General features: G+C 40.0%; 1 protein-coding gene across 1 annotated transcript in view; it reads right to left on the bottom strand.

Moving 5' to 3' along the window:
• Positions 1 to 1,055: 1,055 nt before the first annotated feature.
• Positions 1,056 to 18,358, bottom strand: part of PCSK6 (proprotein convertase subtilisin/kexin type 6) — a 64,632-nt gene continuing 47,329 nt past the window's right edge. The window contains exons 10-21 of the mRNA XM_089485639.1: positions 16,873 to 16,976; positions 16,112 to 16,229; positions 13,929 to 14,117; positions 12,971 to 13,107; positions 10,443 to 10,622; positions 9,479 to 9,581; positions 8,218 to 8,414; positions 7,985 to 8,072; positions 3,360 to 3,463; positions 2,599 to 2,728; positions 1,840 to 1,952; positions 1,056 to 1,153 (exon numbers count right to left, since the gene is read on the bottom strand). Of these exons, the coding sequence (XP_089341765.1) occupies positions 1,056 to 1,153; positions 1,840 to 1,952; positions 2,599 to 2,728; positions 3,360 to 3,463; positions 7,985 to 8,072; positions 8,218 to 8,414; positions 9,479 to 9,581; positions 10,443 to 10,622; positions 12,971 to 13,107; positions 13,929 to 14,117; positions 16,112 to 16,229; positions 16,873 to 16,976 (1,561 nt within the window). The remainder of the gene's footprint in view (positions 1,154 to 1,839; positions 1,953 to 2,598; positions 2,729 to 3,359; positions 3,464 to 7,984; positions 8,073 to 8,217; positions 8,415 to 9,478; positions 9,582 to 10,442; positions 10,623 to 12,970; positions 13,108 to 13,928; positions 14,118 to 16,111; positions 16,230 to 16,872; positions 16,977 to 18,358) is intronic.

An 18,358-nucleotide genomic window follows, 5' to 3' on the forward strand; every position in this document is an offset into this window, starting at 1 on the left:
CCACAGACTTCTATACATGTTGCATATGTAAGGCTCCTGTAGTATTTACAACCTCTGTGTTAAATCCAGCAAGAAGCTCTGCATTTAACCAAGGTCCTTATTGGATTTTTCCATGAAGACCCCCTTGAAGGCTGAGAATTGTTAAAATGTTAAGGATTTAGGGACCGGGGTTAGTTCAAAATACTTAAAAGAATGCATCATCTTGGGTCAATGCCCTATTTTCATCACTATATCAAATGAAACCAAAAAAACATAACTCTTGTGTGAACTAAAATTCGGTTTCCTTATTTCTTGGAGTAACTGTATAGTTACATGTCTAAAATGAGAAATCAAGAACGCCGCAAACGAGATCCCAGCTTGGCCAATAAAAGCATCAGCACCTTTTACGAATGGACCACTGTGCCTATGGCTAGTATGTGCTGGCACAACCAATATTTGCAAATTCAATACAGGGGTAATAAAGCCACGTTTTCACAATATCTATGTCATCACTACAAACATTTATGCAATAAAATAGAGAAATCTTTACTCATTCATTACTCCACTAGTGGGTGAGCAGTAATTGTGCCTTAATCACCTATGTCCAGTACTGTTCAATATCACACTCCGATATTGTACATTTTTACCCTAGTCTTATTGGGAACAAACAGTTCATGTTGTATTGGGTTCTGTCTAATTAGTCGAATTCCACCAAGTTAACTTCTAAGGCAATCCTCGTTTGTCACCTTGATCACATCTTTGGGTGTAGGAGGTTTCAAACAGCAATCAATGAGAAGAGGGGTCTTGCCTTGTGTATTTAAGTTTCTACACATAAGGCATGGTACCTTCAGCATGAGAAAAAAAAACAGATCGTGTTCTGTCTTGGAAACCGACTGTGCAGCAGAAAGAAGAGTATCCGGAGATGAAGATGCTGGGATTTTCAAGCAGAAAACTCCTCTATCAATTGAGGTTAATGCTATCATTATTTACCCCACTGCCTTCATTGCATGTCCTGGGGGTCAGTCCCATAAGATAAGGACAGGGGCCAAGCTCCAGATAATCAGGTACAAGTATTGTCATCCTGCTAACAAGCAAGTCCTGCAGCAGAACTGGATAAACAGCTTCCTCTCACACAGCTTGCTGGACTTCACCATCTCGCAGAACATCTCATCAGCTGCTCGGGAAACAAAAAAGATATATTGTCAAGCCAAGCACTGCATAAATTAAGCACAATTAGTGTAAAACAGACTGTTGAGGCTTGCACAGAATACAACAGCACAAGCACCCAATGGGTAATAGAGATAAGGATCAACAAGTATTCTAATATGACATAAAAGTGAAAGATCATGGTGTAGACAAACAGAGCTTTATAGATAGACATGAGGCGTGTGGGCATGTTTATTCTGCCATGTCTATACATGCTCTAACTGTTCAATCCCGCATCCGCAAAGCTTTTCTTTGTTTATAGGGGGCACCTGGCTGTAAAGACAGTTTTAGTGGGGGTGTTATTCTTTTACCATATATACTCATGGATAAGTAGAAAATTTTAGGTTTAAAAAAAAAATAAAATAAAAAAACATACTAAAAAAAGGAGTATATTTACCCCTGCATACTATCTGGGGATAGACTAATTTCAAGGAGGAAGAGGGGATGAGCGGGGTCATGTAACGTTACATGACCCCGCAGTAGGAGTGCAGCAGCTGGGACTGCGAGATGCACTGAACATAGCCTTAGGCTTCAGAGAGTAAAGGAGTAGCGTGTGTTTGTATGTTCGTGTCTGTATGTTAGTGTGAATGTTTCGGCTTATCTGCGGGTATATACAGTACCCATGTATTATAACATGGTAATCGTGGGACTCACCATTGCTACACGTGTGGTTTGTCACACAAGACCCACTCAGCAGACTGTAACCTTCTTTGCACCTCACGCAGTTCTTCCCGGTGGCTTCACAACTTACACAGTTTTCTTCACATCTGAAAATCAGACAGGTATTATGTCTACACAAAAAATTTCCACGATCCTACTACCTTCTGTAAAGGGGCAAATATTTCTCTGAATGGCTGTTTCATTATTTAAGACTATTTTTCTGTGTTTTAATCACAATACCAAATATAACCAGCGGTTACAGAATGGCTGGCTATATTATAGGGGTCTTCCATTGGTTTTCTATGCAGAAGAAATGGAACGTGCAGCTGAACCCTTCGGTCTCCCTAACCTAGCATCAGGCATTATTAAATCTTGGCATTTGCATACTACAAAGCCTGAAGACTTGACAAATAGAACACAGTTCCCATTAACGCAGCAGCAGTGATTTACTATTTAAAGTCATTTAAAGCCTTAAAAACCATGCACTTCCTAGAACGTTTCATTGTATAACTCACTGCCGTAAGCCAACTAAATACTTAATATTAAAAATGTTAGCATTTTCAGTCTATTATGCATTTTTTCCTATAAAGATGGGAATCACTCACATTTGTAACTTCTGTCACTTAAGTCATTGGCATCTTGCTCACATCTCCCCCATATAACAATAACTATAAGTATATATATATAAACTATAATAACAATAAGTAAAAGGTGAGGAACGTGTGTCCCCAGGCTTGTAATACAGTTACTTACCTCCTGCACACTTTATGTGGCAGCCCAGGAATCTCTTCAGAGTAAAAGCCCTGGCCACAGAAGGGTACACACCGCCAGTCATGCAAGTGAAAGTCTTTGGCACACTGGGTGCACTGGTCTTTCCCAGAACCTGAGGAACAGGCGAGGATGAGGACAACAGAATATCTCAGCTTATCTCTCCAGTGGTTAAATTAATGTGCAATTACCACTGGTTTCCAAAGACTCAAATGACCTACAAATTTGCAACACCAGCCCTGATCATGGGTTTGAGTAAAAAAAACTTGCTAACAGACATCTATCTGCTCATGCGAGGTCAACATATTCAACATGCCAAAGCACCGGCTGTCAGGAATCAAGGATCCAATTGTCTATAGAAAGTCTGTGGTTTGTATATAAATATAAATTGCACTATCCTTCCTTACTGAAGTAAAATCCATGGACACCTCACATTCTTTCTGGCATTTCAGCCCATGTCACTGGCCACCCAGATGCGGCCTACACCATGTGTGTGGCAAAGCCACAAGCCGAACTAGAGTCCCAGCTACAAGGGACAGTAACTGTCTCTTGTGAACATCTGAGCTGGAGAAACACAGGAGGCTAAATATTTGTTTATTGAATCTAGAAGACTATTTCTTGTAGCAGTTGTAGCACTTTAAAAAAATTCTGGGAATTAGAAATTTGGACAATTTATGTTTTAGCAGAATATATTTGATTTGGTAAGGTAATTAACACTGAACAACATCAGGAGGTCCATGACTTACCTAAACAAGCTTGGCACGATGAGTGGCATTTGTCACATTTCATAAATGCTGGATTGTAGAAGGTCCCCTGTTCACAATCTGGCACACACATAGATCCTGAAAGGCTAATCAGAAAGTCACACTTGCTACAACTTTTAAGGATATAATGTGTATATTTTTTAACAGACGGTATCTCAAAGTCAGTAAGACGTGGGAAAAAAGTAGTTTGAACCCATACAGAAACACAGCCTTTTTGTGGGATTTTGTCCTTAGGACATTATTTTAACATAACCACCCCTTCGATCATTAGGGATGCACAATTTAACAAAACTAACTCTAAGGACAGACAAGAAATGAACGCAACTTAAGGATCTTTGGTGGTCCTTTGTATTGGTACATAATAACTAAAGCTGGGCCGAGGTTAAACAAACTCTAAACACTAGTCGGCTTTCAAAAGCCGATTCATCTCATTCAACTTTTTCCGACAGGCCCATCATTTACAAGAAAATCTGGTCCATCTTTCGCCACCCGTGAAGACCATTTTGTTCTATTCCATTTCAGGTACATACAAATATCATCACAAAACCATTTAGTAGCCAGTCCACAAGGCATACTGTCAAATCCATCAACTGCATTAATATACCAAAGGTGAGTGGACGTCTTAAATGAGAAGCTATAACAAGGTCCAATTTGGCAACCATGATAAAAGGATTCAGCGCATCTGAAAACCTGACAGTAAGCACCCAACATTTGTTAAATCAATGTACACAATCAACACATTTGGTATCTTGGAGAGAATACACAGTATACTTCATTGATCCAATATCTCTTATTACTTCCATGACCTCCTTAAGGTTTCAGAACGAACACACACACACACACACACACACACACTTCCTATAATTATCTGCATCAAAGTGGCATGTCCAGTAAGCAATGCTTACTATTTGGTCTAACCAATTCTATATTCTTTTGAGGGATTCTTGATAAATGGCATCCTCGTACAAGACAGAGTTGCTTCACCAAGTTTGTAATCCACCGCAGAGCCCACATCAGGTGTATATCGGGGCACTTAACACTTATTCATAGGCATCAATAAACTAGTTATTACAATAAACTAATTGCTCTTATCAATCAGCAGAGCTCTGTAGAAGAAATCCTAAGCACAAAGTACAAAAATTATTTTTTCTACATACTAGCATTATTACATTTTATGTGTTTCTATGGTTTCAAAAAAGGCCATTTACTTGCCCTGGGAAAAAAAAGAAGCGTCTAATTTGTGTGGAAAATGGGAATCGTGGTTTAATAAAATGTCAAAAAAGCAAAGGCTTTAAAAACAAAGAAAAGGTGGTGGGTAAACAGCGTAGAAAGAGCAAAAAGAACTGCGTGTTATATATATGTACCAGGGCCGGACTGGCTCACATAGCCTGTGGTGGATATGTCCAGCCATTAGAGCGATAGATTTGGCGAGTGTGGCCTGTCAGTCAGCAGCCCACCAGGCATTTTCCAGATGGCCAGTCCGGGTGTGACATGTATAACATGTATATATTTCCCCAATAGTATACTCACTTCTGCATAAAAGGGTCTGTTTACACAAGGACAATCCATATGGTCACACCAAGCCACGACACTTCATTCAGGTCCCAATAGGCGTCCAAACAAGCGAAGAGAAAGCTGGCCTGATTCAATGTGACAGTCCTGGCAATATCACATCCAGTAAAACAAACCACACCTCAGGAGAATTCATTAGAGGTGACTAGAGGAAGTACGTTTGCAAACACAAACCCCATCCATTCTCCTACACGTGCCACAAAAGAGATAGAAAACTCAACCTGACATATGCAGAAGAGGTCATGGATCAAGAAGATATATGGAGATTTATCACGCTAAAGTGAAATGTAATTGTGTCTTCTTCTTGGCCCATGACCTCTCTTGCTTGTGTGCCCTTGAAAAAAAACCTTAAATTTCATACGCATGCATTATTTTTTTTTTAGAATTTACGTTTACGAACGTCCATTAACATACCAACATGCATGTGAGAGGAGCCATATTTTTAAATGCAGAATTATTTGCAGATTATGGTACCCCACACCCTCATTACAAGGATACTTGCCTCCATATAGAAAAAAACACTTCAAGGCAACACGAAACCACTCTTCAAATAAGAAACGGTATATACCGTAGATGAATATGCCACCGTCATGCTAAGCGGATCAAAGGATAACCTTCGTTTAGGTTTTCTGAGCCTATACCTATATAACATTCATCCGAGGTCCAACACAGTGAACCTTTCAAACCCACTACTCTATCACCTATTTATTCAGCTCCATGGAAATATTTACACATGCCAGGGACGTGAATGTTTTTATTTCTTTGAAAGTACAGGCATCCTGTCTTCTGAAAACAAACTTCTTGTTTTGGGAACCAAAGTTTTACAGGGTGAAAAGACTCTAAAATCAAAACTACTAATGATTTAATGGGACCTCAGGCAACTCCTAGACCAGGCACAATATTTCACTGGGCTTCTGTAGCAAAAAACGAGATTGAGGTCTAACTGGAGTAAGCGTTTCGTAATTAGTGGGTAGACTGAAGAAAGTGACAGACTGTCAGGCGGCATCAGTCACATTGGCTGAATTTGGGCCATTACAAGAAGAAAGTCAGATGGCAGCGCTGTGTTTTTGCTACTTTTAAATATCACCTTGCTAATTAAAAGGAGATCTTGACAGTTTTTAATTATCACACACAGGACTGAACTCACAAACCTAGTCAAACACAATAAATGAAGCAAACGTTAGGAGCTAGGTGCACTGAGGACACATTAATTCAAAACATCTTCATTGTGTGTGAACATTACCCAAAATGTGCAGCTCTCTTATATGGGGTGCAGCTCTCTTATATGGGGTGCAGTCTTCTGTAGGCTGTATGTGGCAACAATGAAGACTTCCAAACATCTTAAAGCCATAGAATTTAAATTAAATATTATTCCATACTATGTTTGTAAAAGGTTATTCCACAGTATCACCAGTTGTATTTTACCCCCATGTCCCATCTGCTATGTACAGTATATTAAAAGGAACACACTGCCAGCCACCATATGCACTTAATCCATCTATATTTTCATGATGCCCCCTTTGCAAATGCATGGGTGGACCCTGCAGAATTCATTGGGAGCTCTTTCCTACCACTGATTGGCGGCTTCAATCAGTGAAACAAATCATTGGACCACATAAGTAACAAAAAAATAATGAAGAATGTATATTTAAGCACTCATAAAGTACTTCAATGTACACAATTATTTGGAATAACTCCCTATAAAACTGTCCCTTTAATCATTTTGTACTTGTTGTGCTTTATGGTGTGTTTTAACTTAAAAGAACCAATTTGCTGTCAAATGCCATATCCTAAAATGCTTGCTTTCCCAAGTTCAGGAAATGTTACAACTTTCTAGATTTTTTTCTAGCAATGCTGAAAAATAAATATGAATAACTTAAAAATATATACCGTAATTTATAAATAAATAACTTTTTTTTTTTTTTTAAGTGCTAAATCAGAAGTGTTGCGTTACAACTATTATTCTATTTAATACATGTTCTAATGTCGATTTTATAAATTAAATTAACACATTTTAAAAATCTTAATAAAAGCAAAATACAAAAGTTTTGTTGTAGTCTTTATCTAAAATTGGGTGCCTGTTCATTAAAAGCTGTATTACTCGTTCTGAGTTACAGTAGTGTTTGTACAGGTTATTCTAGATTAGTCATTTCAAAGTTTAAAATGTTATCAAATAGAAAATACATTTGCTAAAATTATTCTTTACCAACCTATCTACATACCTGAATGCCTGAAATAGTCCAACTAAATACACACTTTTTTTAAGACTAAATTAACAAAATCCATGAGAAGGCTCCTGATGGCTTCCTAAATCTAATAAGATTTGATATTAAATAACATTTGATATTATGTGTCCTACAAGGACTGCAGTTTTCCATTGCTGGTATATAAAGTATATTAAAGGGACTATTTTATCAGTTTTACTAGACTAATCAGATATATATTGGAGTAAATCATTGCACTCACAGGTCAGGTTGAAGAATAATCCCTTGAGATTAGTGGCAATCTTCTCAGGTGAAATAGCTACCTGGGGTTTAAAACTAATGCTATAACCCCCCAAAAAATGAAAAAAATTGTTCAACATTTTTCTTCAAACGTAAAAATAAGATACACTTCCTGCTTTGTTGCATATATTTGAAACTATAGGTTATAATAGCCAAAACAAAAGTAATCCCCTGTGCACCCAGTGGCAAGTGGGAGATGTGTTTGGCCAAACATCTCCTGTAAGCCTAGAAGCTAAAGGGCATGACCCATTTACTCTTCTGCTGACAGATGGATGTCCTTACCTTATCCTGTAGAATTCTCCAATGCAATGCAAAATTCATGGATCTTTCCATGATGGAATGTTGTCTAGTTACCGATGCAGCAAACCATCCCTAAACTTAGACACTTTGCACGACTGGCCCAGTTTGAACAATGTGGACCGGCCCGTGAGCAATTGCCCCCCTGCCCCTGACAATCACATTTAAGATTATTTACCTAAATCCACATCACAGATCGCATGTTTGCAAAGTAACTCAATGAAACAGACATACCTGAACCCATCTTTGCAGACCACGCATCTATCTGGGTAACCAATGCATTTCCTGCAGTTCTGGTGGCATTTGAGGCAGTGTTTCAGACCTTGTAGAATCCAAAAGAAATCTCAATGACAACTATACAATAAAATACTGTACACAAGATATCACACTTGCCATTTCTAACACACAAAACCACTATAGCCAATTTTCATTACAATAAAGTTGCGTGTAACATATGACTTCCTTACTATCATCTGCATATGTCCCTGCTGAACAAGATATGGTGCAGGAGTTGGTTTCCATCTGGAAGTAGAATCCTCTCTTACAGGAACTGCATTGGTTTTGTCCTCGACCAAAACACGTTTCGCATCCTCTGTGACATCGCCGACATCTTCGACTAGCCACATCTGCCATGAAGCCAGAGGGACACGCACTCACACATTTTCTGAACAACAACCAGGGAAAAGGAAGGTCAAAGGGAGAGAAAAGTGCATTCAGTTAACTACATCTCACTGCACAAATAGCAGAATAAATCCCAGGGAAGCCTTTACTTATACAAGTAAGGTCAAACTTATCAAAACATTCATAAAAATGAACTTTTGCAATGCTTTCCCGCTAGGCTCCATTAATGCTACTGAAAATCACCTTCCAGTAGGCAGCAGTTGCTTTTAGCCGTGGAAAACATCCTGTCCTTGGTATAAATGTCATTTCATGAGCTGTGGGTTCTCTTTACAATCAGTGAAGCCGAATGCGTGTGTTCACTGGCCCACTACATAATGCAACGGAATACGGGCACACAATAAATGGCACATTTTCAATATTCAACGCCATGCCAGAGCTGAATGAATTTTATGCCATTAGGAAGTATATAAAAAGGATCACTGAATGGCTGAAGAGGTACTCATTCACTGCGTACAATAGTAATAAAGCGGCGGTCACCTAAATCATGAAACTGCTCCTAATCACTTCTGCGTTTATTTCCAATGGCACCTTTCGTAGGGTCTAGTGTAAAGGACAGGGTAGATTGGGGATAGCCAGCTGCAGCACAGAAAAGATGTAATCTGCAAAACTGACTGTCAGCACTGCCTATTCACGTGCTCGTTCATCAAGATACTGTATAAGTCAATCTACTCATTTTGCATTAGACTTGGTGCACCGGGATTTCATGCATGAACGGTTCCTTTAAGATCCAAACAGTACTTAGAGGACATGTTGCCTTCCTACATTTTACAATTCCGTACGCTTACTAAAAATCCATATTATGGGGTTATGGAGGTAACCTTAACTTCTTCTCATCCAGTTTTGCATGATTAACTTAATGTTAATATTACTGCAGTACGAAACGCAATTACTTAAATATCCTCTCAACATTTACAATTGTTACAAAATAATACAGACAGTACAAGCTACAGGTGGCTTAACAAACAAAGGCTAGGACGGTTTGGCATGAATAGGGTTAAAACGTGTGTGTGTGTGTGTGTGTCAGTCTGTAGATATATGGCATGTTACCTGCCAGTTTTGACACCTCCCAGACTATAGTGAACACAGTTCAGGCATTGCTCTTCGCTGGGGCCATCACATCCCCGGTCACCGCACTCTGGGTGGCATGGACCTTGGAATGAAAAACATGGACCTTCAGGTAGATCAGACAAGACTATAATCCCACAATTTCAATAATGTAAAAAATATTGCTGATGATGTAAACCCCTCAACAAATACAGGTGTCTAACGTATGAACATTCAAGATCACCAAATCTCTTGCTGGAATTCCAATCTTAGTCTTCAGACTAACAGCAAGCACTACGGATATTTGACTTTTGTTTTAATTGGACCAAGGAACATTCATTTTCTTTTTTTTCCCCTTATAACTACAGAAGGTACGATGTGTTAATCAGGAAGAACAAAGCAACTGTAGCTCCTATAAGCCAGACATCCAAGCCAGCCTTCGGAAACTAAGAGGCAACGCTAGCTCGTGAAGCTAGGCTTTTATCGCAAAGACACATTTTGCTATTTTTTTGTAAAAATATGCAGCTTGCAAATCACAATTTGAAATAAGCTATATATTGTTACTACTTCCAATTACAACTATACGACAACAGCAAACACATACAATCAAAAATATCAGTGAATCACTAATATATCCAATAGGTCCAAGGGAGCATAAAAGCTGGTGTATCTCTAATGCTGATCCCTACGGCATAGTTCGTTGTCCCTTATGGTCTGGGGGCAGATTATATTCTCCTGCTTCTAATTAGATGCCAGGAACTTGGGTTGCAGGGGTTTGCAAATTGGCTCAGTCCTTTATAACATACCTTGCTCTAGGAATAACAGTCCTCGACCAGTACATGCTGGTCAAATGCTGTCAAAGCAGTGTATTTTTCCCAACAGCGCTGTGTATACTGACATACTGGCAAAGAATAATACAGATACATTATACACGTTGAAATCTGGTTCTGCAGTGAAAGGTACAAACCTATATATTCATCCTCCTCTTCTATGAATTCCAGATGACCCTGGAACACAGCTGCTTTAGAAGGCTCCAGATCACTAGCCGATATATCCAGGGTTCTAGATCTTGAATGATGAAAGCTAGCAGAATGGTATGGATGCTCAGCTGTTCCATAAAGAATGAGAGTCCACTCCTTAAGCTTCCCTGAAATACAGGCAGCAGACAGTTAACATGGAAAACATACGGTAAAAGTAGCACATTATACATATGGAGAGTTATCTGCTATCTTTGCTATTTGTTCTCCAAATGTTGCCCATAGGCCATTAGTGGCTATCATAAGATCATAAGGCCCCAGGGAGAGCCATGAGGCTTAGGGCTCCTTACAATCTGCTGACCTCCGAGTCACAAGGACCTTCATTCTTTTCTGATGCATATATATGGTTCAGGGCATGTTATACTAGCCAGAAGAAAAGTTGTTTAAGGAATACAATCAGACAAAGAAATGTTCTTTATTCCCCCACTGCAGTGTGATTTGCAAATGAACGCTTTGTACAATAACTGTTCTATCACTTTGTAGCTACTGCAAGAATCATTTCAGAGGGTTGTATAAATGCGTGCTGGTGCCATCAGAGCGATTAAAGTCTCCGTGAAAAGTATCTCTGCTCGTGTGGAGCATCCTAGGGTTTTATAAAATTTCAGTGCGTCCACATGATTTAGGAGGCACAGATTCATAACTGGAACAGACCCAAGAGCTCAAAAGCAAGAAAAAGTCCTGTAGCAGAAAAACAAGACGCCAACTTTACATAACCCGCTAAGGTGAGGCTCTAACCAGGCACGCTTCGGACCGGGTGGAGTAAACGCTTTCCACCAGAAGTGGCAGAAGGCTCTCATCAACGATTCTTCATGACACTTGTCTCGGTCTTCTGAATATGAGCGTTGTGAAAAATGAGTCTTGCATCACACAGCTCAGTTACTTAATGATTCTCCAAATTTCCATGCTGAATGGAATATACTGGTGGAGAACCCACAAATCATTTTATCAAAGCAGACAGCTCCAGCACTTTTCTCTGAAATGTACACCCCTTGCACAGTTTGCCAAGTACCATAATGTATCCAGCAGTTAAAAATATTATTCATATAAATTTCATTATTTAAACACAGACTTACCAATATTAAATCTCAGATTCTGAATTTGACCAGTTATGATTCCTGGGTTTCATGTCACAATGGGTCTCACACACACACACACACATATATATATATATATATATACACATACATACATACATACTCTATATAGATGGAATCACGGGTTGTTCTTGTACTTTTTTTGGCATTTAGTCAAAAAATAAGCCTACTACAGGTGAGTATTACTGGTACATGAGTGTATTGTACCATGGAACATGAGGGCACAAAACGAAAATAAAATTGTGTGTACAATGTGTACATGATAAAATGCTATTACATGAATCATCCCAAATTTAGCAAAGCCAACAATATTATTGCCACAGTCCTTACTACTTAAAGGGCACAACACACAGTTTTATAGTCTCTATACAAAGGATGCCATAGAAAAAGAGTTCCTACCAATTCACTAACTGTGGGTTTTGGAATAATTTCCCTTATCTTATCGTATAATTGATCTTCTCATCCTCACCCATCCAGGGCAGTGACAGATGTTCACGCATGTTCATAATGCTCCATCTACTCTACAAGCTGGCCACTCTCGCCATCCACCAGAGCATACTGTGGAAAGAGACCTCCAGGGACAGTCAACTGTCTAAAACTATTCAGCTGATGTCAAACTGATTGCCTCTTCTTCCTAGACTAGTAAACACAAGCTAGTTTGTAAGGAGGAGATCTTGACACCCCCAAATTAACACACTGAATAACATGCTAGGAAACTGTGGCACAGCTCCAAGTTCTCCTCTACACCGTTATCCAACTTGCAGGAAACAAATGGTTGTCAAGTTCAGTAAACTACAAATGCCATCAATCCAACAAGTGAATGGCTAGGAAAAATCTCATTCAAGCAGGAATTTCAACTTTGATATTCCAAAACAAAATCTCCGATTGGCATGTTCACATATCATTAAATCAGCATAAGGAGGAGTTGGGTCCAGACTTTGTGACCTTGACAATCTCCACATTGGTGTAGAACTCCTGAAAACTCTAGATGAAACCCCAAAAAGAAACTTCCTGATTTCCACATGAAACGAGTTGGACCATCTCAGTGTGGGAGGTATTATACTATACTGAGTAAAAAGGAAAGCCAAGGATCTTGTACGGTACAAGATATTACAGCTGGAAGGAAGCGGTTGAGTTGGCGGGCCAAGTTGTTCTTGCCTGTCATTAACTCCTATAAAAAAACACCTTTATAAAACTTCAAGAATTATAAAATTCATGGCCTGTGACTTTAAGATGTATTCAGAATTCAAAAAGATGAGAACATTGTATTTTGCACATGCCACTAATGCTAATTAGGTCGATACGTAGGAGTATATGTCAGTCAGGCTATGCTTGAATCTTACATACGGTATATGCCAACATACCTTGTGTTTCTGGATTGCGCAGCTGGGATGGGATATCATGAATTTCTAGTGTCCATTCCCCTTCTGCTTTTTCACCCCAGCAGTGAACAGTCATAAACTCCCAGTTCTTAAAGCCTTCGTTAGAATAATCAAATGTCCTGTAAGAAGAGCAGCTGTATGTTACCATATATCATTAATGTCTGTTTGCAGTTTCTCATCCTGAATTACAATGCCTGCTTTATTTAATAATTAAAAAAAAAAACAACAAGAAACCATTCTGGAAAATAGGCTTCCTTGACTACTACACTCATGGCATCTAGACATGCAGGGCAATGAACCCCAACGCTTCCAAATATTTTCATTTGTGCGGTGATACATTAAACCGGATCCATTCCAGGGCACTTCAATCATTTCAGTGATTTTACAAGACAGAGTACGTGCCATACACACACCAGTGGCCACACTAATACCATCAAGCTTTTCTTAAATCTACAAGGACCTGTACTTTAGCAGGACCAAAGTTAAAACTCTAAACAACCATCCAACATCTGGATTATACAAATTGCCTCTGAAAAGTCAGTTGAAAATTGAAAATATTCTGGTTTGCAAATAATCTTAGAATATCTCACACAGAGTAATTTACTACTTTGAGAATGTAATTTCCAGTCATGAAGAATAAGCATCCGCTTTGATCCTCACGACTGATTTAAGGAATATAAAGTTTAGTATTACAGAGACTGATTTTTTTCAAGATCTTTAATAGAAACTCTGAATATGTGCCCCTTGATAGCACATACACATTTCTGAGACATGTTTTCTGCGTCTGTGGTGGCATTGCAGAACTTGATGTCCATTAGCATTTTCTAACTCATGTTAAAAATAACGCTGTGAGTAACGAAGTATTCATTACAGGGGGGAGTTTTCCATACAGTTTTGAATTATGCTGATATTACGCTCTTTTACATATGTTGTACTGTACCTTCTGCCCAGGAGCTGGGATTTGGTCCCTGAGGGAGAAATGAGATTGATCTGCAGATCTCCTCTGCGTGGGTGAGAGATGGTGACCTGGACAACCACGTGCTCCACATACGCCACGTGCTGCCCACCGCGATCAGCACAGGCATTCGTATGAGCTGTAGTGCGGATCAACTGATCAGCTCGGATAAATCTGCAGGAAACAAACCGCTTTATGGTTTTACTATGCGGGTCTGGTGTAACAACTGAGAATAAAAACATTGTAATTTGTATAAATGTAGACATTCATAATTTCAAAAACACTAAAAAATATATACATTTTTGTGAGGCAAGACACATTCGTGAGGATATGGCCCATGGGAAAAAAACAGAACCATCATTCTGGGTGAACTTTATGGAAGGCATTTCTTCAGAAGCATAGTTTTGAGTTACTCAGTAAGGACAGCAGCATGAACACCCTGCTTGTAATCGTGACTAACTGTATTACGGCGTGCTTTAAATTGGGTTTTGAAAATACATAAAGTGGAAAAGCGACGACATGACGTGCCAAAGCAGTGGATACCAAGAGCTTGCGTTGGAAATCTGTTGTATTATTGTGTGAAACTTTCAGTGCTAACACTTGGATGGAGAGACCACATTCCCCCAAGCATCACCGCGGTCCCTGCCGATCAGCATATGCAGCATATCAAGAATTAGATCCCACAGTTACATAGTGTATGAGGTTAGGGGAAAAAACCTTTTCTATCATACAACAATTCTGACTTACAAAGGCAAAAGATAAAGAAGGGCCTCAATGAAATGAGCTTTCTTAGGTAGTGCATCTCCAGAGTTTTACTGCCCGTACTGTAAAAAAAAAAAAAAGACTTTCCCCTGCTGGAGATGGAACTGTTCTTCCTCTTATAATTTACTCAGGAAAAGGCCTTGTAGTGATCTTCCACATATTCCATTGGTTGGAGTTATTGAAGTGCCATGGCCATTTTTGTTTGTGGATGTTTTTTCTTAAACTTTTAAATGGATACAATAAAACTTTATAGTTTTACCCTTCTTGGGGAGACCTTTTTGGAAAGGGATTTCCAGAAACCTTCGGATTTTATTTACATACAGATCCGGGGACACGTGAATACGCTCAGTTTGTGAACCTTCAGGTAATAAGCTTATCGTAGCTTTGTGCAGTAACACTTGTGTTTTTCTACATGCTTTGCTCTTTACGAAGCGGTTTCTCTCATTGTTTCAATTGACAGGTCCTTAGCGGACAGAATAATTAAATACTTCCGACAGTTCACACTTTTCTCGGATAGGTGGTGTTATTCCTCATACAGTTTACCATATTTGTTGGTGAAAAGTGGACTTTGAAATATAATTTGGCAACTGGTACTCTTGTGATTTACGTATTTGAATGTAGTGATGAAACTGCCTCTGAAGTATCATTTTTCCCCGGGGTAAACAAACCTGCTTTTTTTTTTATTGGAGTCATACTCACCGCAAGTAAGAGAGAAAAATCACAAAGAACAAAAGCACTGCATGAAATGTAAGTATTTCCGTCATTTCCAGTAAACACCTAAGGCAGTTCACAGCGTGGCTGCATCTGCTACTCTCATCCACTCTTCTCCAGCCAAGAAACCCTTTCGCGCTCCACACATCACTATCCGGATTTTCAGGCTGCAGACGCTGCTAAAGCAGCCGCCAATTCTGCTCAAAGAAGTAAACACGAACAAGGGCCATTCGTTCCATGGCACTTAGTGCTGCCAGTTCTAGATGTCCAAGCTTCTGTCTGATGCTTACGCCTGCCCTACATAGGCTATAGCGTACAGGCAAGTCTACCGAATGAGACGCACGGTCATAAAAAACACCGAGCTATCATTTTTAAAACACTGACAAAGAAGGTCATAATGCGTCATGCAGCAGAATAAGCTCTGAAGTTGCCAACTGGTGTGTCGACTATGTGAGAAATGGAATACAGGTTTTCATGTAATAAAAAAGGGTTTTAGTCATTAACCTTGCAAGTGCCAAAGTAACGACAACCACATGTCCTGTCCTTGCAGTAAAGGTTAAGTACAAAGCCATTACACAAAGCAGGAACACAGCAAAACCAAGGGGGCATTGAAGTCTATACATATGTATTATTGATCAGTGCAATAAACAGGAGGTTGCATTTTTATGTTATTCAAACACTAACAATGTGCTCACCTGGGCCTTTTGTCCGACGTTCCTACACAGACATGCTGACTTGGTACAGTCCTCCATTTCTTGGCTTCCACAACCATAGCTTCAGCATCCACCAAGCCGAAGCCATACAGATGGCTGACTGAAAAGAATAGAAGCCTGACATTCTGCATTTGGCCAACGACCCAGCCCCAAGCCCTGCCGTTTCAAAGGCTATTGTACACATAGGACCTGATGGCAGACATTCTACTCTGAGCACTTTTACACCTGTTGGCAGACCAGAAACCTTACTTGATCTCTGGCCTTGTCTCTATCACCTCCATGCATCCAACACTGTCAGTAAAGTTACATATTAGTTACCACTATGTTCCGCATTCTACAATGTGCTATTCAACAAAAAGATTCCATCAATATATCAACATTGAAATGCTCCTGCCTGAGCACAAAGCCTCCGCTAGAAGGGCCAACACCTGTAGAGACCCCAGGAATGTGCATTTATATGCAATCAAAGCTGAATGAGCTCCGTGTGACCTTGTCAGAGGCCACACATTGAGCTCTCTGGAAACGACAATATTTTATCAGCTGAGGCTCATACAAAAAAGACAGGAGTTCACTGCTGAGCTTTATGTAAAATATCCCTTCCTGTTCTAATATAATATGTACAACATTATCATCCCGAGGAGTGGAAAAAAATATCAGTGCTGCTATATACGATATCAAGTTATCATTGGGAGAACACATAATATGGATGGAAAACCAACGTCAAGCCTGGTTTAATTGCTAACCTTTGCGTCCTGCTCCATTTGTTCTCCAGTCAGGTGCTCGAAGATGGACAGAACGAGAGGTCTTCACCAGGAGATGCTGGACATCTCTCCAATTAAGCAATGGACTGTAAAGAACCAGAGTTATTTTTCATAGACTCTTATAATGATAAAGTAACAGTTTGGGTCTTCTGGTAGCAAATGTTCTCAAAAGGCTTTGGCTTACATCCAGATGTCTATCAGGTCCTTATTTAGCAGTTTCATAGCACACATACTAGAGGGTAGTAGGTAATTACTAGACTTGGGCCAACTCTTCATGTTCATCTCCCTGGGGGGGGGGGGGGGAATCTTTGTATTCCACAAATATTCACCCGTTGCTGTGTTTGGTTCGGGCGAATATTTGGGTACATTCTTTGTGTTCGTTTTTTTCTCTGTTTTTTTTATAGAAGGGGTTAATACGGGGTTAACGCAGTACACACTACGCAGCAGCTTTGGCACCAGGATTTTTAAAGTCTGTACGAGCAACTCTATTGGTCGCTGTCAGGTGTCCCCTCTGCCATCGACCAATAAAGTGCACCTGCACTTCATTGGTTGACTGCAGACGAGTCCCCTGCTGGCGACCAATAGAGTCCCTCGTACAGACTATTAAAAGCCTGGTGCCGCAACTTGGCCCGGGGGAGACCACTGGTCTCCCCGCTCCAAGAGTTAAAGGTCTGTACGAACGACCAATAGAGTCCAGTTCAGCCGTCAGGAGTCAAAGGGCTGTGAGGGCAACTTTATTGGTCGCCTGCAGGGGCCTCCTCTGGCATCAACCAATTTCTGCTGACATTAACCCCTGCGATGCTGCGTAGATAAGGTAGGCGAGATGGGGAAGGGACCAGGGAGATTAGTACACGAAGACTAACAGGAAGATTCTTCGTGTTGTGTGTCTTCGTATACATTTTGCCGCCACCATGTTTTTTTGTTCGGTATTCGGGCTGAACAACGAAAATGCACCCTTCATGTTTGTTTTCATGTTCGCACGAATAAGAATGTACAAGTCTAGTAATTACTTGGTTTGCCAGTCATTGCACAGAAAGTATCCACTGCATCTGGTTATTTTTTTTTTGCACTAAAAGCTTGAGATAATTACCTTCCCTCACACTCGCAAAACACACAGAGCCGCTACTATAGACAGGAATTCCAAGTACAGATCTGCTTTACCACACACATCACTACACCCAAGGAAACTACCGCCTTTACCATGCAGCTCTGGCTTAAATCAGCGCTCCCACAGCACCCAAATGTGCCTAAGTACATGTTCACATACTACAGTATAAACTGGATTACAAATGACAACTGAAACAAAGAACATGGATAGAATGTATGGCGATATGGCGATTCTGGTTAACGCAAAGTAAATATTAGATCGTGTATGTAAAACACAGTCAGTTTCTAGTTTCACAAATATGATGGGTAACCCCCAGGCCGGGGGGGGGCACTGGACGACACCACCACCACCCCCCCCCAT

This window comes from Sceloporus occidentalis, unplaced genomic scaffold (assembly GCF_023333645.1).
Source record: "Sceloporus occidentalis isolate IW3139 unplaced genomic scaffold, rSceOcc1.0.p SCAF_26, whole genome shotgun sequence".
NCBI lineage: Eukaryota > Metazoa > Chordata > Lepidosauria > Squamata > Phrynosomatidae > Sceloporus > Sceloporus occidentalis.